Source organism: Panthera leo, chromosome E2 (assembly GCF_018350215.1).
Source record: "Panthera leo isolate Ple1 chromosome E2, P.leo_Ple1_pat1.1, whole genome shotgun sequence".
NCBI lineage: Eukaryota > Metazoa > Chordata > Mammalia > Carnivora > Felidae > Panthera > Panthera leo.
This window is the reverse complement of record NC_056693.1, coordinates 7729954-7751211: the sequence shown is the minus strand read 5'-3', so window position 1 is coordinate 7751211 and position 21258 is coordinate 7729954. Positions and strand designations below refer to the sequence as shown.

At 60.5% G+C, this 21258-nt stretch overlaps 3 protein-coding genes across 5 annotated transcripts in view; all 3 read right to left on the bottom strand.

Moving 5' to 3' along the window:
- Positions 1-1572: 1572 nt before the first annotated feature.
- On the bottom strand, positions 1573-5537 carry JOSD2 (Josephin domain containing 2). Its single transcript, XM_042919601.1, is given in 6 exon segments — positions 1573-1829; positions 1934-2128; positions 2795-2828; positions 2831-2919; positions 4435-4594; positions 5184-5537. Coding segments are annotated over 5 exon segments (564 nt in total). The 5' UTR covers positions 4581-4594; positions 5184-5537; the 3' UTR covers positions 1573-1729.
- A 120-nt stretch (positions 5538-5657) lies between these two features.
- On the bottom strand, positions 5658-8784 carry ASPDH (aspartate dehydrogenase domain containing). Its single transcript, XM_042920333.1, has 8 exons — positions 8741-8784; positions 8157-8278; positions 7333-7477; positions 7004-7088; positions 6761-6910; positions 6457-6677; positions 6229-6383; positions 5658-5842 (listed from the first exon to the last, which is right to left on the bottom strand). The coding sequence occupies exons 2-8, from the start codon at positions 8260-8262 to the stop codon at positions 5658-5660; spliced, it is 1047 nt and encodes a 348-aa protein (XP_042776267.1). The 5' UTR covers positions 8263-8278; positions 8741-8784.
- A 1650-nt stretch (positions 8785-10434) lies between these two features.
- Positions 10435-21258, bottom strand: part of LRRC4B (leucine rich repeat containing 4B) — a 62904-nt gene continuing 52080 nt past the window's right edge. For all 3 annotated transcript variants that reach the window (XM_042919670.1, XM_042919673.1, XM_042919672.1), the window contains exon 3: positions 10435-12737. In XM_042919670.1, the coding sequence (XP_042775604.1) occupies positions 10878-12737 (1860 nt within the window). In that variant the 3' untranslated portion in view covers positions 10435-10877. The remainder of the gene's footprint in view (positions 12738-21258) is intronic.

Sequence of the window (21258 nt, the reverse complement as noted above, 5' to 3'; positions counted from 1 at the left end):
GATTCCAGGTTTCACTGAGAGTTCTTTCAGGTTCTGGAATGGCCCCCTTCCCTCCCACTGGCCCTCTGGAGAGCCCTCTTGGCCTTCTGGAGCCAGCAACCCCAGGTTCCCTCATCTTCCCCTGGCCCCTGAAGGTCCCCCTTAAAACACTCCCCCCCCCCAACTGGGACGGTGGGGGGCGGGTGCTTCCTGTCCTCTTAGGTCTTCCTCCCAGCCTGAGAGCAAGCGCCTGGCTTCGGCAGCACAGGCCAGACCCAGAAGTAGGGCCAGGGAGCCGTGTGAATGGCTGACAGGACAAGGACAAGGAAGCGGCAGGGGCAGCGAGGGATGGGGGGATGGGGGACGGCAGGCCCCGGGGAAAAGACCCAGAACAGGAGGGGGTCCTGCTCAGGTGAGAATGTGGAGAGAAGACACCTAACTGGTGCCTGTCCTCCTGCTCAAATCCACGAGGGACCGACCGTCTTCCCCCTGTCACCTCCCTGCCCAGCGTCGCTCCAGTCACACCAGCCTCCTCAGGGCCTTTGCGCTCGCTGCTCCTTCAGCCTGGAATGGCTTTCCCCCGCACCTCCCGCAGCTCCCTCCTTCTCGGAGAGGCCCTCGGTGCTAGAAGAATCCTAACCAGTGTACTGGTTCCTGCGGCTGCTCAAACAAAGCCAGTGCCTTAAACAACACACATTTACTCTTTACGCTTGTGGCCGGAAGTCCGGTGAGCCTCCCTGGGCTGGAGTCCTGGGCAGGGCTGTTCCCCCCGGGGCCCCGGGAAGAATCCGTTTCCTTGCCGGTTCCGGCCCCTAGAGGTGGCTCCGCTTCCCGGCCGTGGCCCCTTCTGGTCTTCGAGGCTGCCGGCCGCGTGGCATCTCTGACCTGCTGCCTTCTTTCTGAATTTCCTGCCTCCTCCTCCACCTGTAAGGACCCTCACAATTGCCTCGGGCACCCGGATAACGCAGGATAATTTCCCTGCGTTCAGGTCAGTGGATTAGCGACCTTTGCAGCCCTTTGTCACCTACCGGAGCATATTGGCAATTCCGGGGGTCATCTTTTGGAGCAATTGATGGGGGAGAATTGAGAATCAAGAAACTTGTTTTCTCCTCAGCACTTATCCCATCGATCATTCTAGAAATGTTTATTTGTTTTGAGAGAGAGTGAGCGAGCTGGGGAGGGGCAGAGAGAGGGAAGAGCGAGAATCCCAAGCAGGCTCCACGCTGAGTGTGGCAGCTGACGCAGGGCTCGATCCCATGACCACGAGATCAGGACCTGGGCCGAAAATCAAGAGTCGGAGGCTCAACTGACTGAGCCACCCAGGCGCCCCACTGAACATTCTACATTGTTCCCGGTCTCTCCCACCAGCTCACAAGCATGGGTCTTTGTGCTGTTTTCTGCTGTGCTACAGACGAGGAAACTGAGGCCCAGGGAGGTGGGCAACTCCTACGAGCTGGCGAAGCCGGGAAGTGGTGGAGAGTCGGCGCCCGGGCTCCGGGCTCCCGGCAGTGCCCGCCGGGCTGATGGCCTCTCTGGTAAACGGGAGTAACCGGAGGCGAGGGGCCCCCCAGGCAGACGCGGGCCAGGCCGGGAGCAAATCGGCAGATTTATTGAGGCAGCAGCGGCACTGGGGAGCAGGGGGTGCGGAAAAGGGGCTGGGCCTCCGCGGGGTCCTTCCCTGGCGTTCAGGAGCCAGACGTGGATGCACGGGGACCGCACGGACGGTGGCCTGGTTCTCTCCTCCGCGGGGTCAGTCTGTCCGCAGCCAGCAGCCCTTTTCCTCCACCTCCTTGGTCACCACCAGCAGCACCTCGCACAGGCCCTGAGCCAGCGCCCCCGCCAGGAAGGCCCTGGGCAGAGAAGCGAGGAGACTGAGGCCCGGGGGCCCCGCGCGCTGCCTCCTGGGGTGGGGGAGTCGGTCGCCGAGCCCCAGCCCGAGTCGCCTCCCCCTCACCTGACGCCGTCCTCGCCCCCCAGGGCCTCAGGCGCCCGCAGCTTGGAGTCCAGGTTGTAGTAGACGCCGTCCACCTGGCGGAGGGCCACCCAGTGCCGCCGGCGGAGCGGCAGGGACAGCAGCCCCAGAGACATGGGTGAGGGCAGGTTCAGGATCAGTCCCAGCACTTGGGGCAGGGCCAGCTGGGACAGGGGCCTGTGCGGGAGGGGTGGGGACGCCACCGTCTGGGTCCAGTGCTCAGCGAGCACCTGCCGGCCCAACGTTACTGAGCTCACGGGACCCAGGCTGGCGTGGCAGCAGTGGCCCGCCCCCCCCCCCCCCCCCCCCCCCCCCCGAGCCTGCCCAAGGACTCTCCTCAGCGCCCCCTTCGTCTCCTCCCACTCGCCCACCACCCAGGCACCCAAACTGCCAGCCGTCTAACAACCACCCCCGCACCCAGCTGCCCGTGAACTGTCCACCAGAACATCATCCACCTAATGACGCAACCGACCGGCCAGCCACCAACTCGGCTTACTCACCATCCTCCCGAGTCCGCATCCACTCGGAACCCGTCCACCCATCCAATTAACTACTCGACCACCTATTTGCTATCCTTTATTCACTCAACCACTCCTCTGCCCATCCACACCCCCCCCCCCAACCACCTACTCAACACGTCCAACTACCCTTTTACCATCCACTCGGTCACCGGATGACCATCTCCCAGCCCGTCGGCCTGCCCTCCGTCCAGCACCCACCCGTGCCGACCTTCCCCCCGTCTGCCCCTTCTTTCTTCCCTCCTGCCCACCGGTTCCCCTCCTGCTGTCCCACCGCACCCATGTGCCAGGCTCAGCACACGTGATGAAGCGCTTGGGGTCCCACCTCCTTCGGTCCCACCACACGGTGGCCAGGCCCAGCCCTGCAGGGCGGCCATGATCACGTTGACGTCATAGTTGCCGGTGCCCAGGAGGCTGCGATGGGGATTCAGCCGGGAGTCCGGGGCCAACCTGGGCGGGGGAGGGTCAGAGCCTGAGACGGGGCCCCTGCAAAGGTCTCATCCTCCCCACAACGCAGGAGAGTCCCGGGGCCCTTGAGTCACCCAGCCTTTGGACTCTTCCCTTTCCGCAGCCGCGTGGCTCATCAGCCCCAAGCCTGATTCCCCCTGTCCCCGACTCTCTCTGCCCCGTCCCGTAACCACATTTCCCCCCGCTCAGGTCTCGTCCTCCTCCACCTGGACCCTCATCCAGCCTCCAGCCTCCCCTCCGATCCCAGGGGCTCTTTCCACACCTGACACTGACCCCACCGCTCCCCTGTTCCCTGCCCTCCCTGGTGCCTTGTCACCCCAGGATAAAGTCCTAGTCCCTCAGCTGGCCTCCTAGCCTCAGTCCCGCCCCACCCCCTCCCAGCCACCTGTCCCCGACCACGTCTCCTGTGCTCCCCTCTCAGTCTTTCCTCCTGCTATCCCCCAGCTCAGGGGGCCCACCCCGCCACCACTTGGCTCTCTGGGTCCTGCCTTCTCCAAACAGTGGCACCTTTGTTCTTTCTCCGGGCCCTTGGTGGGCAGGGCAGGGGGAGGGGCCGGAGAGGAAAAGTCTGCGCATTATTTTCCTGTGCATCTGTTTCCCTGGCCTCCCTCAGGGCAGGGCTCACACTGGCCTCATCTCTGGGTCTCCAGCATGGCCTTGGTGTAAAAGAGTTGATGGATCCCTGTCGTGAATGACACACATGAATAAATTCTGCGATGTTCAGTTTGAGGGGCTGGGACTCTGCCTGCGGGTACTGGGGGTCCACGGGAGGGCCGTAAGAGTGGGGAAGATAGGGTCATCTCTGGGTGTAGCATCGTGTGCGTTACTGGCAGGAGGGAGGATCTGGGAGATGATGGGCTTGAGGCAGGGCGGGGGCTGCGGGGACAGAGAGGAGACAAGGCAGAGCAATACTAAAGAAGCGATGTTTGACATCTTGCATGGTGAGGAGGAACATTCCGGGCTGCTGAGAGAAGGAAGCTGTGCCAGAAAGAAGGCACAGCCCGGAGGCATTGTAGTAGGGCTCCTTCGGGGACTGGGGAGGCATCTGGTTTGGGGGGGGTACAGTGAGATGGGACACTGCAGAGGAAGGTGGGGCCCAGAGCATGCAGGGCCTTGGCTATTAGGCTGCATGACTTGGGACTTCTCCCAGGGCTGCTGGGGAGCCACATGAGGGCTGTGAGGGAGGGCAGGGTCAGCACTGGGGCCGTGTGTGGCGCGGACTGGCAGAGAAAAACCAGAAGCTAAGAGGCTGGAGGGGATGAGGGTCCAGATAAGGGAAGGGGAGGCCTGGGTCCAGATAAGGGAAGGGGGGCCAGGGCCATGGCCAAGGACGGGTGTGAGAGGCAACCTCTCCATCTCTCAGTCCCGGGGTTCCCCAGGCGGGTGCTGGGGCAGCAGAAAGCCCCGGGGCTCTGTCCCAGCCGTGCCCCGAGACCCGGGTGGGTCGCTCTGCCCGTCGGCCCTGTGTCTCCAGGAGTTAGGGCGGGTGATGGTCACCTCTTGCAGATCTCGTCGGCAGCCTCCTGGCTAAAGAGCTGCTGCTGCAGAACGTTGTTGAGGGCGTGGACGGCACACAGCTCCAGGCGTTGCCGCTCGTGATAAACGGAGGGCCGGCTCGGCTGTGCTCCTGGGGCCTGGGACATACCGTCCTCGGCTCCTGCTTGGGGGTGGGGGGGGGAGAAGGTACTCAGGGGCTTGGGATCTGGAGGCCCAACCTGCCAGCGGGCCCTGGGGGGCACTGCCACTGAGCTGGGGTCTTAGGGCAGCCTGAGGGGACACGAGGCCCCTGACCCTGCTCCCCAGGTGCTCTCCTGACAACAGGGTACCTCCATCCCCCATTACTAGGCAAAAGGCTGTCCTACTCACCTAGCAACAGAGGACCGCCCCCCCCCCCATCCCTAAGAGAAAGGGTCCCTCCGGTGGTCACCTAGCAACCTCTCTCCCCTGTCCCTAGGTAACAGGCGCCCTCTCTGGTTACGTAGCAACAGAGGACCCCCGCCCCACTAGGTAACAAGTCTCTTCTCTGGTTACTTAGCAATGGAGTAATCCTCCTCCCCTGTTTCTAGGTAACAGGGTCTCTTCCAGTCGCCTAGCAACAGAAGACTCCCCTCCCCTATCAAACAACGGGGTTCTCTTCTCCCATCACTCGGCAACAGGGTCCCTCCCCGGACACCAAGGAACAGAGCCCTTTCCCCGACCCGTACCCCAACCACGGCGCTCGCCCGTTGCCTGGCAACGCCCCTCACCCCGCCTGCCTCTCTGCTCCCCGAAACCAGGGGCTCCCGCATCCCCCTGGGCGGCGGCTGTGGGTTCCGAGTGCGGGGCGGGCAGCACGACGCCGACTGGGCGGCCGCGACACACACAGCTCCCGGCGGCCCCCGCGTGCCCCGACTACAGCTTCCGGCGGCCCCCGCGAAGGCCCTTTGCCCCTCACGCAACTTCCGGGCAGCTTGGCCCGGAAGTCCACTGCCGCCCCGAGAACGCGGAGCTGCAATGCCATTCCCGCGGTGAATCCCGGAAATATGCCGTGCAGAGGCCCGCCCCTTCGCGTACGGCCGCGCCCCCTGGTGCTCAGAGGATTCTGGGAAATGTAGTGGGTAGGCTCTCGCGATAGCTTCCGGGAGCGTAGCTCCCGCGAGTGCTCCTCCCCTGTGATGGCGCCAATGCTAGTGTGAGATCGCCGCGTGACGTCACAGGACGGCAGCAAGGGACCGGAGACATCAGGGCTTGTAGGGAGAAGAGTCTCCAATATTTACTGAGCCAGGAGGAAGGGCCGGGGTAACCGAGCTCAGGGCAGCAGCGGGCTGGTAGTGGGGGGCCGTAAATGAGACGAAGGTGTCCACTAGGGAAGGAGGCGGCTTCTCAGCAGAGATGGATCCCGGCCTGGAGGGGAGCTGGCAGCAGCCTGCGGGGGAGATATAGGGACTAAAAGGCTGGGGCAGAGAGATGAGGAGGGGCGGACACCTGGTGGCAGGGACAGACCAGGGTGGGGGCGGAGGAAGATCTAGAGAGAGGGACTGAGACCGAAAGGGGGACAGAGACCTGGGGGATGAACAGAGACACGCAGCGAGAGAGGTGGTAGGGTCCCAGCGAGAGGGGGACACAAACTCAGAGAAGGGAGGCTTGGACAGACACAGATACATAAGGATTCAAAGTCGTGGACTAGAAGGTGGAGACACAGAAATAAAGATCAGTCAGCAGAGACCGAATCAGAGCTGCAGAACCAGGCAGAGGCGGAGACCCAAGCTCCGCAGAGCACCGGGCGGGCAGGGCTTGGGGAGGGGGCCGCACCCAGGAGGCTGCGCCAGAACGCGGTAACGGTGGCAGAGCCCGTGACCGCGCCTGGCTCTGCGGGGTTCTCCCTGTGGGTGTGCACGGCAAAGCATCGTCCTGTGGGGCCCGGGGGGCCCGTCAGCTCCACGTCCACCACGTGCATGTCTGCGAGGCTGGGGCAGGCAGGGCGGTCAGTGTGGCTGGCCCGGCCCCGGCCCGAACCCCAACCCCCACACCTTAGCTCACCTGAGGTCAGCCACAAGCACTCCAACCACGCGGTCAAAGCCCAGGCTGGGGGCAGCCAGGGCAGCGGCCGCCATGGTATTGGAGTTGCGGGGGGCGAAGGGGCAGAGCCCGCGGACGGGACCTTCATAGAGCACCGTGCGATGCTCAGTGCTGCGCACTGCCGCCAGCGGTCCCTCAAGCCGGAAACCATTGGGGTGCGTGGCCATGGTGACACGAAGACTCTGGAAGTGACAGCCAGGGTGAGGGGATCGGGGGTCTCTGGAGGTCCCCCTCTGGATCGCCGGGGAGCCCAGCGGGCCCTCACCTGGAGGCCCCCAGCTGCGTCCAATCTGGTGATGTCCTCAGTGCCCCACAGGGCCCCCCGGGCCACAAACACAGCATGGTCCCAGCGGTGCGAGGCCTCCAGGAGCCGCTGCTCTGTGGCCTGATCAGCCAGTGCTGAGGGGGACCCCACCTGGGGCGGATGGAGGGGGGGGGGGGTCTGAGGTCAGGGGATGGATGCCACTTCGGGGTGACGTGGGGCCAAGGCAGACTGGGCGGGGCTCACCAGGAGATTGGCGTGGCGCAGGATTTGTGCCCCAGATTCCTGGATTATTTGGGGATGGGCCACTTCCACTACAAGGTCGGGGTGCCTGGGAGAAGGGAGAGATGGGGGAGGGTCTTGGAGAGGTGTCGGACCTCTCCTCCTCAGATTCCCTCAGAGTCTCTGGAGGCCTGTCCCTCTTCACCCTGGCCTGAGAGGGGAAGCAGAATGGACAGGCTTGTCCCGCTTCTGGTTTGGCCCAGAGAGGGTGACAGACTGGCCTGCGATCACAGCACCTAAGGGAGGCCAGGACAGGAGCTCCAGGGAGCCCCACTCATGGTGAGATCACTGACCTCTCCCCGAGGGCAGCGAGGTTCTGGAGCTGCAGGGAAGGAGGCACGCTCCCCGCCATTCGTCCCGGGTCGCGATTCCAGACAAAAACAAGTTCGAGGCCCAGTTCTGGTCCCTGAGTCAGCAGGTGAGAAACAAGGGACTGTCCTGGGGAGAGGGAGGGAGACCAGAGAGAGGGGACTGGGACCCAGAGAGAGGGGACAGAGACCCAGAGGGAGGGGGACAAGGACAGGAGGGAGGGAGGGAGAGACCCAGGGAGCGAATGCCAGAGATGAGGGAGGGGGTACATGGACGCAGGGGGCGGGCGGGGGGCACACAAAAACTTGGGTGGAGGACAGAGAAGCCGGAAGGCGGGACAGGCGGGGCGGACACCGAGAGAGGGGAGGGGGCCCCGTGGGGTCGGGGGAGTGGAAGATATTTAGACAGACACAGGCAGAGCCGGGGCACCAAAGACACGGACGAAGGTGTGTTTGTGGAGGGCACGGGGTTTTGGGGGCTTCAGAAAGAGGCCCGGGAAGGGGCCCAGAGGGTCAGTGACTCACCAAGGCGGCCGTAGCCCACCACCCCGACTCTCCTCGGGACGCTGTCAGAAGCCATGACCCTGAATCTGAGCTCTGGCAGCTGCTCACCGCCCCTGTCCCCTCCAGGCCTGGGCAGTAGCTGATCTTTGGACATTGGACCCTTGATCCTCTCCAGAACCTTCCCCTCTCCCCACAGTGGTCCGGCGGCGGCGGAGAGGGTGCAGGTTCGCCAGGTGGGGGCGGGTGAGAATCCCGGGGCAGTGGGCACGAGGACTTGGGGTTCCGGGGCCCTGGGGGGCCCTCACCTTGCCCAGTCCCTTCCTTCCTGCATTCTACCTCCTCCCTTTCTGCTGATGTGGAAAATTTCCTCTGCGGTCCCCAGCCCCCCTTTCTGCCCTGCCAGGTTGTCATGGAAACCGCATCCTGCCTGGGGTGGGGGCAGAGAGGGTTGGGAGTGAGGGAGAGGAGACGGTGTTGGAGACTCTGGGCTCTCCGTCCCTTGCTCCTGAGTTTCCGGCCCTGTCCTTGGCCCTGCCGCGCCCCCGCCCAGCCCGGTGCCTCGCGCCCGTGTTTCTTGTCTACCTCCCTCCATGTTTTCCTCCCTTGGTTCTCTGTCCCTGACTCTCTCTCCTTCCCTCCTGTCGCTGTCTCAGGGCCTCTCCCTGGACCTCCAGCCCCGCCCCATCTTCTCTGGGCTGGTGGCCATTCCGTCCGTCCCGGCTGGGCCAGGCCCACATCTCCTGCCTGCCCCGAGTTCCCAGGGAGGCCGGGCCTGGTCTCCGCGCCCCATCTCCCCACAGGCAGCAGGAGCTGGAGCCCCGCTCCTCCCAGCTTCCACCACCAGCCCTGTCCCAGTCTGCTCGGCCCTCAGTTCACCTTGACTTCTCACCTTTCACGCACCCTTCTTCCAGCCACGATGCCATCAGCTCCCCCCCCCCCCCCCCATCTTGTATTCTCACTCCCACACCGGGTCCTCCCCTCCCCCGACTCCCATTGACCAAGGAGAAGCTCGTGAGGCCTGGGGAGACACCCAGGTCCCCCCCAAGTGAGGCCCGGCCACCGCACCCTGCAGGTGCCTGGCACTGGAGATGGCGGAGGCTGCGGCAGCGCGGCTCCCCGCCCCCAGCCGCCACCTGGTACCCGCCGCAGTGTTGCCATGGCAACCAGGATCGCACCGAACGAGGACGAGAGAGAGAGAGAGAGAGAGAGAGAGAGAGAGAGAGAGAGAATGAAAGGAGCGACAGGGGAGCCGGGCTCAGAGTCCCGGGTCGACAGGCAGGGGCAGACAGATGCAGACAGACAGGGCCGGAGACCCCAGAGGCAGGCGGCTGTCAGGTCCCTAAGGGAGGAATTTACTTTTGGAGCCCCAGGTGGGGGAGAGATGGGACACCGTGGACCCTCTGCTTCCAGTGGCCTGGGCCTGGCTAGACAGCACTAAACGGCATCTGCCCACTGTCCCGGTGGACCCAGCTGGCACCCACCTGCTGGCTCCTGTCCCTCCCAGGGCTCTGGGTGAGCCCCCGCCCTTCTGAGTTACAGCGCGGCCCCCTCCCGCTCCCGGGCCGACCCGTCCCCCCTCCTGCCTCGGCGTAAGCAGGACAGAGGCGAGGCTTCGGCCCGCAGGCCCAGCTACAGCGGGAGCACATCACTCCTTCCCTCCTTCAGCCTGACTCGCTTTCTCCCCCCAGTGCCTTGTGGGTCGGCAGAGGGGACCGACGCTCTGGGTTTGGCTCTGTGGCCGGTCGAGTCGCGTCCTCTAAAAAGGATCTGTTGAAGTCCTGACCCCCAGGACCTGTGCACGGGGCCTTATTTGGAAACAGGGTCTCTGCGGATGATGCCGCGAAGACGAGGTCGTGCTGGGCCCTGATCCTGTAGGACCAGTGTCCCCCTATAAAACAGGGGAAATCCGCACAGAGAGACGGAGTGTGCGCGGAAGGAAGGCCATGTGGAGACGTGGGGGACGTGGGGTGCCGCGGAGCTGGAAGAGGCAAGAAGGATCTTCCCCTAGAGGCCCCGAGGGGAAGCACGGCCCTGCCCACGACCTCGATCCTGGGCTCCTGGATCAGAACGAGGAGCCTCCCAGCCTGTGGAACCAGGGAGCATGGGGGGGGGGGGGGGAGGCTCACGTGAGCCGTGGGGAGGCTAAACACAAGGGCCAGGTGTGCGGGGTGACTGAGCCCCTCTCTGGGGCTCTGGGGGGGGGGAGGGGGCCTAAGACCACCCAGAGGTGCTGACCCTGCCGACCCTCGGGAGGGGCCCCTGACACCTGACGTTTCCGTCCTCTCCTTGCACCGCCCCCTCCCCCCCCCCCCGCATTCACTCTGTTTTCTGTCCTCTATGCTTTCATGACCAAAAAAAAAATTTTTTTTTTTTACTTTTTCCGTGTTTTTTTTTTAAAGTAATTACAGAGCAGGTAGTCATTGACGCAAACCTCCCTTCAGTATCAAAAGAGTCTGTGGGGCAGGTGAGGGCGGGGGGGTGGGCGGGGGGGCGGAGGTGGGGGGCAGGGCAGGGTGTCCGGAGGCTCTGACCGCGCGCGCGTCGTCCGTCTCTTCAGTTTCGGGGGGGGGGGGGGGGGGGGCGGAGGGGCGGGAGGAGGGGGACAGGCGTCAAACTGCAAAAAATGAACCGTAAAAGGAGGGTTGTCGGGGATGAGGGGAAAGGACGGCCCCCCTCCCCGGAAAGCTCCTCTCTCCCCTGGAAGGCGGAGGGCGGGGAGGGGTCGCTAGAGAGAGCGAGGCGGAAAAGCGGAGGGTTCCGGCCACTTCTCCCGAATCCTGCATCCCCTCCCTTCGCCGGGGCTGGGAGGGGGGCGGGGCGGTGAGGCCAGAATCGCGGAGGCGGCTCGGTTGCCGGCGCCCCACCCTGTCCTCGCCGGAGGGGGGCCGCCCTGGGGTCCGCACGCGGGCGGGGCTTCGAGCCCTGCTTCCCCGGCCTCCCCTGCGCGGTCCGAGAGCGGCGGCGGCGGCGGGGCCGCGGGGAGGGTCCCAGTCCGGCCCGGGGCCCGGGGCCCCCGCCCGGCGGCTTCAGATCTGCGTCTCTTGCACATTCTCCTTGGAGCCGCTCTTGAAGAGGAGAGGTTCGTGGATGGAGTTGAGCCCCGGGGGGCCCTTGCCCCCGCAGCCCCCGCCGCTGGGGTTGCCGCTGTAGTGCGCCTTGAAGGCGGCCGCCACGTAGTGGTGGTGGTTCAGGTGGTCGCGCTCCAGGGCGGGCAGGGCCAGGTGGCTGTCCCCGCCGACGCCCCCGCCCCCGGCCACGGCGGCGGCGGCGGCCACGGACACGGCCGAGGCCGCGGGCAGCTCGTCCTCCACGTTGATGATCTCCACGGTGCGCGTGGGCCCGTGGTGCTTGTGGAGCTGGTGCTGCTTCCGCAGCTTGTAGAAGGCCACGAGCATCACGGCGGCCATGAACGTGATGGCCACGAAGCAGCCGATGATGATCTTGGTGGTCTTCATGACGTCGTCCAGGTCCTTGAGGGCGTTCTCCGTCACGTCCGTGATGGGCACGGTGAACGCCTTCTCCGTGGGCCGCGAGGAGCGCGGGGCGGGCGCCGTGGTGGACGACGAGGCCGGGCCGGCGGCGTCCCCGGGCCGGCCCCCGCCCCAGACGCCGTCCGTCGTGGGCCCCGGCGGCTCCTTCTCCGTCCCCCGCGGCTGCAGGGTCTCCTCTCCGGGCTGCGTCTCCAGGGTCTCCACGGTCACGGTGGTGAAGTAGGTGTAGCCGCCCCCGCCCCCTCCGCCGCCGCCGCCGCCGCCTCCCGGGCCGCCCCCGCCGCCTCCGCCTCCGCCGCCGCCGCCGCCGGCCGCCACGGGGTCGACGGCCGAGACGTTGAGCGTGGCCGAGGCCGTGGTGTTGCCGGCCGAGTTCGTCACCATGCACGTGTACTGGCCCGTGTCCTGCACGGTGACGTTGGTGAAGTTGAGCGTGCCGTCGTGCAGGACGGAGATGCGCACGCGGTACGAGCCGTGCGTCATGAGGGTGCCGTTGGGCGTCAGCCAGTTGACGGACGTCATGGAGGTGCCCGTGCGACACTTGAGCTCGGCGGCCATGCCCTCGGTGACGTTGAGGTCCGTGGGCGGCTCCACGATGACGGGCGCGTAGCAGGTGAAGTGCGACTGGTCCAGCTCGCCGATGTAGCGGCCCTTGAGGCCGGCGGGCGCGTGGCAGCGGGCGCAGCACGTCGTGTTGCTGGGCACCGTCTCCTTGAGCCACCAGCTCAGCCACAGCACGTCGCAGTTGCAGTGCCACGGGTTATGGTTGAGGTGGACGCGCTCCAGGCGGTGCAGGGGCGTGAAGAGGTCGTGGGGCAGCGACATCAGGTTGTTGTGGGACAGGTTGAGCTCCTCCAGCGACTTGAGGTCGTCGAAGGCGTTGCGCTCGATGGTGGCCACCTGGGCGTGCATGAGCCACAGCTTGCGCAGGCTGGTGAGGCCCTGGAAGGAGCCCGGGCGGATCAGGTCCAGCCGGTTGCCGGACAGCTCGAGCTCCTCCAGGCGCACCAGGGCCGTCAGGTTGGGGATGTCCTTGAGATTGCACATGCCCAGGTTGAGGTAGCGCAGGTTGACCAGGCCCTCGAAGGCCGCCTCCGAGATGTACTCCAGCCGCTTGAGCTCGCCCAGGTCGAGGCGCCGCAGGGAGGGCACGCGGTTGAAGGCGTACGAGGGGATGCTCTCGATGGGGTTGTTGCGCAGCCAGAGCTCCCGCAGCTTGGACAGGTACTCGAAGGCCTGCGTGGGCACCGTCGTGAGCCGGTTGTCGAACAGCTCCAGCGTGTTGAGGCTGGGCAGCCCGTTGAAGGCGCCCACCTCGATCTTGCGCACCAGGTTCTTGCTCAGCTGCAGGATCTCCAGGTGCCGCAGGTGCTTGAACGTGTCGGTCCGGATCACCTGCGGTGGGGGAGGGGAGACACGGATCAGCGACGCCGATGCTGGTCATCGGAAAGTCACCCAGAATGCGAGAATGCGGGCTGCGAGGGCGCAGAGCGGGCCCGCCCCTTGCTGGTGGGAGTATCAGACGGGAAGACCACCCTCGGGAAACGACTGGATTGTTTCGGTTAAGGCTAAACAACCCCCCCCCCCCCCCCAACACACCACCCGGCCCTTCCACTCCCGAGTCTTTTTTTCCCCAGGAGAGAGGAGAGCAGCTGCCCATCCAAGGTTCTGTGATGGGCGCTCACGGCATCTGCGTTCATGACCGCCTGACCGGAAACGACCCCGATGTCTGTCAGCCCTGGAGAGGCACACACTGTGTGTCCGTCCGTCTGCACGGTGGAACACGATTATCCACACACACCACGAATCTCGTGGGCCGGCATCGCGTTGAGCAAAAGAAGCCAGGCCCAAGAAGGCGCGTGTGGTAGGGTCCCGTCCGTTCCACGTCGTTGGTGTGCTAAGAGGCCCTCTCTGAGTGTGTGTGGGGGGGGGGGGGGGGGGCGGGAGGGGGGGCGGGCCAGGCGGGAAAGGGGCGTGAGAGAACTTTCTGGGGATGATGGAAATGTTCCCAATTGGGGTGGTGGCTACGTGGATGAATAAGACGGTCAGACCTCCCCGCACTATTCAGATAAAATGGGGCATTTCATTATATGTAAATTACACTCCAGTATGTAAATTACACCTCAATAAAAAAAGGATTAAAAATACACCAACAGTTAACATGCACTGAGCCCTTCTTTGGCACGGGACACCGTTCTAAATGCTTTATGGGCAACAACTCATTTAATCCGACAAACTGTCCTACGAGATGGGTACTTACTCAGTATCTGCAACTGTGAAATCCATCAAGCTGTGAAAACCAGAAGATTGTTCATAACTTTGGCACCAAATGCCACTGGGTGGTAGGGCCCGATCAGAACTCGGGGGAGGCTATTTAAAGCTTTTATTGATCCCACTCATGTGACTATTCAAACACTTCACTCTAGAAATATTCCCACACTTGATGGGGTTTAGAAGAGCCAGGAGGTGCTATCAGATATATGCTGCGCATTAGTACCTCACCTGTCTTTTTTTTTTTTTATTTTTTTATTTTTTTATTTTTAAAATTTTTTTAACGTTTTATTTATTTTTGAGACAGGGAGAGACAGAGCATGAACGGGGGAGGGTCAGAGAGAGGGAGACACAGAATCCAAAACAGGCTCCAGGCTCTGAGCTGTCAGCACAGAGCCCGACGCGGGGCTCGAACTCACGGACCGCGAGATCATGACCTGAGCCGAAGTCGGCTGCTTAACCGACTGAGCCACCCAGGCGCCCCTGTCTTTTTTTTTTTTTAAAGATTTGTTTTAATGTTTATTTATGTTGGGGGGGGGGGGCGGGAGGGGCAGAGAGAGAGGGAGAGACAGAATCCTAGAATCCTAAGCAGGCTCCACACTGTCAGTGCAGAGCCCGATGCGGGGCTCAAACCCACGAACTGTGAGATCACGACCTGAGCTGAGACCCAAGAGTGGGACGTCTAACTCAGGCGCCCCAGGGCCTCACTGTCCTAACATCAGATGCCAAAACACATCTGGCCTCAAGGGTTCCACTTGGGGGCTTATGAGTTATCTCCATCTTAGCAGGAGGCAGAGAGAGGGGCAGTGACTGACCCAAGGTCACACAGGACGGACTTGGGATGGGACTGAGGCTGCCTGCCCCCAGAGTCCCAGCTCTTAACCCCTGAACTTGGCCGCCCCCTCTCAGGCTGAGGCTGAGGGGTCACGGGGGGTGGGGGGCAGTGCTGGGCTGGGCCTGGGAGGCGGAACCTTACCAGATTCTCCCTCATAGTCATGGTGCTGGGTACACTGAGACCATCAGATGGTGTTTCTGAAGCCTAGTTAATGCCTTGGGGGGACACTTCATTGTAATCTTAAGGGGGAAATGGAGAACTCTAAACAGCATTCCATGCGGTCACGGCTTCGTAGGATTCTACGTTAAAGATTTCCTTTTGGAGGCGTCTGGGTGGCTCAGTTCATTACACGGCTGACTCTGGATTTTGGCTCAGGTCATGATCACATGGTTTGGGAGATCCAGCCCTGAGTCAGAGCAAGGCCTGCCTGCGATTCTCCCTTTCCCTCTCTCTCTGCCCCTCCCATGCTTGTGGTCTCTCCCTTTCTCAAAATAAATGAACTTAAATAAACAGATAGATAAATCCTTTTTTTTTTTTTTTAAACCTAATCTCTATGCCCAATGTGGGGCTCGAACTCACAACCCTGAGATCAAGAGTTGCACGCTCCACCACCTATCGACCCAGCCAGGAGCCCTGTGACTTTGTAGAACTTTAAAAAGAAGCAGAAGAATTAGGTGTTCTCATCTATGCACCGAGAAAAGACTGTCAGGAACTACTCCAAGCTCTTCTTGGTAGTGAGCTTGGTAGGGATTATGGGAAATTTTTATTCTTTCCATATATTAAAACAAAATTTAATGTTTATTTTTGAGAGAGAAAGAGAGAGAGAGGCAGAGAGAGAGGGAGGCACAGAATCTGAAGCAGGCTCCAGGCTCTGAGCTGTCAGCACAGAGCCCGACATGGGGCCATCATGGCCTGAGCCGAAGTCGGGACACTCAGCCGACTGAGACACCCACCCAGTTGCCCCTCTTTCCATATGTAAAAAAAAATATTTTTTAATATTTATTTTTGAGAGAGAGAGTGGGAGCGGGGGAGGAGCAGAGAGAGAGCGAGACACAGAATCCGAAGCAGGCTCCAGGCTCTGAGCTGTCAGCACAGAGCCCGATGCGGGGCTCGAACTCACGAGCCGGGAGATCATGACCTGAGCTGAAGTCGGACGCCTACCGACTGAGCCACCCAGGCTCCCCTTTCCATATTTTTTTAATGAACAAAAAATTATTTTTATAATAAGTAGAAAAACACTTTAAAAAGTTTTTTGGTTTTTTTTCTTAACCTGAGAGGCACCTGGTTTAAGGAACAGTGACAACATTCCCGGTCCTGCCATAATCTCAAAATAACAACAGTCACTACTTATGCCAGTGCTATGAAGCAGAAATGCAGTGCGGACTACATAGATACTTTTAAATTTCCTAGAAGCCACATGAAAGAAACAAACAAACCCCAGACAGGTGAAATTAATTTTAAAAATATATTTATTCAACCCAGTATATCCAAAATGTTATGATTTCAACACGTCAACAGAACTGACGAAGGAGGTACGTTACACTCTCTTTGCACAAAGTCTCTGAAATTCCATGCGTGGCTTGTAGCCCGCGCGCTCAGTGGCCCCGCGTGGCCAGCGTGTTCGGCTGTGCAGATGTACCGGGTGCTTCCTTGACTCCTCGATGCTTTCTGAGTACGACTGAGTTTTATCCTCCAGCAGCTTTATGAACTGGGACTGGTAGTGCCCATTTCTGACAGTGCCTGGAGGAAGCCAGTGGCTGGGGCACCATCTCTTAACATCTTTGTACCATTGGGCAGACGCAGGTGTGGCCGTGAACTTGGAGCCCGGTTCACGTCCCCTTCCTCCCCCCCGCCCCACCCCCCAGCTATCAGCCTAGCCCATTCTGAGCCTCCCACCCAGAGCCGGCCACGAAGGGAGAACGGGAGTCCCTTTGGGGGCCACGATGCCCGCGCTGGAGAGTGCTCAGGGGCTCTTGACCCATCGATATTATTGTTGTTGGCATCCGGTGGTGCACCATTGGCCCCAGAGCCTGTGGAGGGCAGCTCCTGGGGCACAGAGCCCCCTTCCGGCACATCCAGCTGAAAATCAGAGGCGAGAGCCTGACACTGTTCTCCGCTCTCTTCTCGGTTCCCTGTCTCACCCCCTCCTCTCCATCCGTGGCCCAGCCGGGCTCAGCCTCCTCCTCTCCCGCCCGGACACCTGGCCCCAGAGTTCTGTTTACACCCACTCCCCCGGTCCCTCCAGGAACCCCCATTATTCCCAGCGCAAGATTCTCCAGCTCCGCACTGGTGGTGCCATCCCATAATAAGACCCAGTCTCTGGGCAGCCTGGGTGGCTCAGTCGGTTAAGCGTCCGACTCTTGATATCAGCTCAGGTCATGATTTCGTGGCTCATGGGATCAAGCCCCACGTCAGGCTCTGTGCTGTCGGCATGGAGCTTGCTTGGGATTCTCTCTCTCCCTCTCTCTGTGCCCCTCCCCTGCTCTCTAAATAAATAAATAAATAAATAAACTTAAAAAAAAAAAAAAGACCCAGTCTCCACCCTCCAGTGGCATCGATCGGCTTGGCATGAGCTCCCTTCCTCTTCCAGGGTCACTCCCTCCCGCTGTCCTGCTCTCAGCAGGTCCCAGAACACAGCCCCTGGACTCTGCACTTCCTGTGCCCTCTGCCAGGAAGACCGTCCCTACTTTTTCTTCTGGCCTCCTGCCATCTGCCCTTCAACACCCAGCTCCTGTGTCACGAGCCCCCAGCCCCTGCCGCAGCTGTCCATATGCCTGTCACCCACCCGAGTCCAGGCCCCTCCAGGGGTCACCGCCGCAGGGCTTGGAGCACAGCACTGTCTTGGGGGTCCTTTCTGACCAGAACGGAGGTCCAGTCCCTTCCTGGAAACCAGATTCCCGAGGAAAACAACCCCCCCTCCGGCAGCTGCCCTAAGCAAGGTGGTCTCTGTGGGCTCAGGGCGAAAGGGGTAGACGACGAAATACATCTGGGCTGTTAAAACGTCGTGACCCTCAGATCACCTGAATGGTTTCCAGGAACAGTGGGATGGAGTCTGGGTGGTGAAGGAAAATGTACAGCTCAGAGCAGGAATCAGGACAGGACCCACCTCTCTACGCATTAGCTAAAGTCCCCTGCGGGCCTCTGGGGATGTTAGATAGAACAACAGAGCACATTTCCATGGGCCTTTTCCCCCTGCTGATAAAAGTATTATATATTCATTTTAGGAAAAAGTATACGAAGACAAGAAAGTCAACCATGGGACATGTATTTATGTTAACTTACGTGAACAATTTCATATATATCCTTCCAGTCTTTTCTCTATGCATACAATGCAGAGATATCTCTTTTTCATCTTTTTTTTTTCTCATATTTTACAAATTTTGGTGACATAATATACTTTCCTTCAGGGCGCCTGGGGGGCTCAGTTGGTTGGGCGTCTGACTCTTGACTTTGGCTCAGGTCATGATCTCATGGTTTGTGGGATTGAGTCCCGAATAGGGCTCTATGCTGACCGCTCAGAGCCTGCTTGGGACTCTCTCTCTCTCTGCCCCTCTCCTCCTTGCACTCTTTCTCTCTCAAATTAAATAAATAAACTTAAAAATACAAACGCGCACACACACACACACACACACACACACACACACTTAGGCCCTGCATTTCCCCTTAATAGTAGTACACTGTATTTTCCCATATCATGATATATACTTTGAAAACAAGTTTCATGGCTATCCAGAATTCTTTCCCAGGGCTACACCTCCTTTGGGACATTGAGATGGAATTGCCAGGGTCAATTATTTATTTTCCTTAACACACTTCTGCCTTCTTTAAGTTCCTGCAGTGAACACAGCTAACTTCTAGAATGGGACAAAACCTCGGTAAATGCTATCGCAGGAAGGAGTCTGTGTAAAGCGCGCTGGTGGGGGATGGGTCCTCGCTGGCAGGGGATGGGTCCTCGGGAAGCTCCCCGCCCTGGAGTGGCACCTGCGGGATTTGACCTCCAGGGCTGGAGGGAAGGGGCACAGCACGCTGGCCTGGGGTCTCTGCAGGCGGCTGGCGGTGTGGCCGTGCCTGCGTCCGAGACTGGGGGCAGCCCCAGGACCCTGAGAGGCCCTGGGGCTTGGCTCCTGCGGCCTCATGGGTCACTGCACCCTCGCCTCCTCCTCCGAGGGAGCAAGGGGGAGAGTTCGGCCGGCTGGTCCCAGTGCGTTCCGTGGGGTGCTACTCCACAGCAGTGACAAAAAGCTTTCCTGATCAAACAGGAGCCGCGCGGTCCCTCCTGGAGGTGCCGCTGCCGGGGGCTGAAGTTCTGGGAAGTCCTGCGGGAAAGGACAGTTCCACTTCGCTCCATTCTCTGGGTTTCCCAAACATCACAAGCACAGAACCCTCCTCGCAGGGTGCCTTTGATCATCGCCCTGGGAAACGCTGGTGTTGCACAGAGCAGGCCCTCACTCGCTGTTTCTATTAAAAATAATAGTAACGGGGCGCCTGGGTGGCTCCGTCGGTTAAGCGGCCGACTTTGGCTGAGGCCATGGATCTCATGGTTTGCGGGTTCGAGCCCCGCGTGGGGTTCTGTGCTGCCGGCTCGGAGCCTGGAGCCTGCTTCGCATTCTGTGTCTCCCTCTCTCTCTGCCCCGCCCCCACTCACATTCTGTCTCTCTCTCAACAAGAAATAAACATTACAAAATTTTTTTAAATAAATAAAAAAAAATAATAGTAACAACAATAGCAGCAGCAGCAGCTGGAGGATCTGGCTGTCACTAATCACCAGGGAGAGAATGAGGTGGGCTCTTAAAAAGTTAGACGTGAGAGTTTGGACAGAGAATTCTAGAAGGACAAGTCCACTGGGCCAGGTTCCTGAGACACCGCGCCTTCACTCGGTCTTGGTGGCACTCAGTTCTGGGGCCTCCCCAGGTCCCTGCAAGCCGAGCGGGAGCTCACTGAATGCCCGCTTGCTCCTCCCTCCTGCCAGGGTCCCAGCTCTCAGTGCGGTCCCCAGCCCACCTTCCTGGTCCAAGGCGGGCCTGCAGCCTCAGACCCCACGCCACCTGTGGCCTCACCCGTGGGGTTGGCTAGCAAGCCTGTGGTTCTACTCTTCTGGAAGGTCTCACAGCCACAGCCCATCTCCAGGGTCTTGCCACACCCAGGGCCTTCCTCTGGAGCCTTCCATGGCTCCCCAGTGCTCTCAGAGAAGAAGACTCGGCCTGCATCAGAAGCCCTGCTTGGCCCGGCACCTGCTTGCCTCTCCCCTCCCTTCTACACGTCCCCCCACCGCACCCTCACTGCCGTCACTACCCTAGCCATCCTCACTCCAGTGACCTTTCACAGCCAACTCCTGGAACTATCTCACCAGGTCCTCCCCCTTTACATATGCTGTTCCCTCTTCTCAGGCTGCCCTTCCCTTTTCTTCGGCCCTTTTCTTCCAGCCCAAACGTCTCATTCATCATTCATTCATTCATTCATCCATCCATCGCTTTTTATTTCGTGGGGATAAAGCAGTTCTGAAGGAGCAGATGGGGGAGGGGCCGTTCCCCGTGAAAGGGCGTCGCAACGTCCACCTTACAAAGCTAGCCTCGAGACTCGGGGGAATCGCTGACATCTGCCCGGCACGGGGTGTGGCACTGCAGGTGCTCGCTGAGCCCCAGTGACAAGTGCCAAGTTCTGGGCTGCGCATTCTCCATCCAAGGCGGCTGTCCCCCAGCAGCCCCCAAGGCAGGTGTTGTTAGGCTTTCGTTTCAGAGAAGGAACCCGCTTTGCCAAGTCACCCAATGAGGAAGCAGCAGAGCCGGATTTGAACCTGCAGGCTGAGGCTCAGTGGGGTCCAGTGACTCAGTAGGGCTGCCCGCTGCGCCCTCGGGGAAGGGCACAGGTGCGCCATCTCCCTGACCCTCTGCATAGAGGGACCCCAACTACAGTCTGTCCACAGCGTGCATCTCGGCAGCGTCTGAGGCTCTTCCGGCTCCGCATGCTTTGTCTCAGTTGCCACGGGAAGGGTGTGCGTGGAGGGAGACGAAGGGCATTTCCCCGGGGGGGGGGTGGGGTCCCCCCAACCACTTTACTAATGCGCTTGGGAACCGAGCGGGACGGGGGTGTTGCTGCAAAGGAAGCCTGGTTTTATTGAAGATGTGCTGTAGGGTTGCTTTAAATAGCGAGTGCTTTTTATTTTTACCAGGATTCCAGTAGTTCTCCCTTCTCCGCAGGATGCCTGGGGAGCAGCCTAGCGGGGAGTTGCTGGGTCTGGGTTTGAATCCTGGCTTTGCTGCCAATCAGCAATGTGACCTTCGGCAAGTGCCCTACTGTCTCTGAACCCTCTTTCCTCGCAGGTACTGCACGATTACTGTGAGGCTTGGACACGATCGTGAGTACTTGGAGCAGGGCAAGCATGCAGTATATATATACACATATACATATATATACATACATGTATATATATATACATACACGTATGTATATATATGTATATATATATATACATAACATTGTTGATTCAGCTATTAATGATCATGAACATTTGTCCCATCTCTGGGCATCCAGTTTCTTCCTCAGCATCCTTCCTCTACACAGGCTAACATGCAGTTCAGACACCGCCACATCCCTGCTCATAGTCCTCCCATGGCTCCCTATCACCCTGGACGTGGGGTCAAAGGCCCTGCAGGCCTGCCTCAGTGCCTCTCCTCTACTCCAGCCATATGGAGGTGTATGGATGGATTCCATAGGCTCACCAGGCTCTGCCTAGCTTCTCTGCCTTTGCACCGAGGCTGTGCCCTCTGCTTGGAATGCTGTCCTCCTCCTTATTCTCTGGGAAATTTCAGT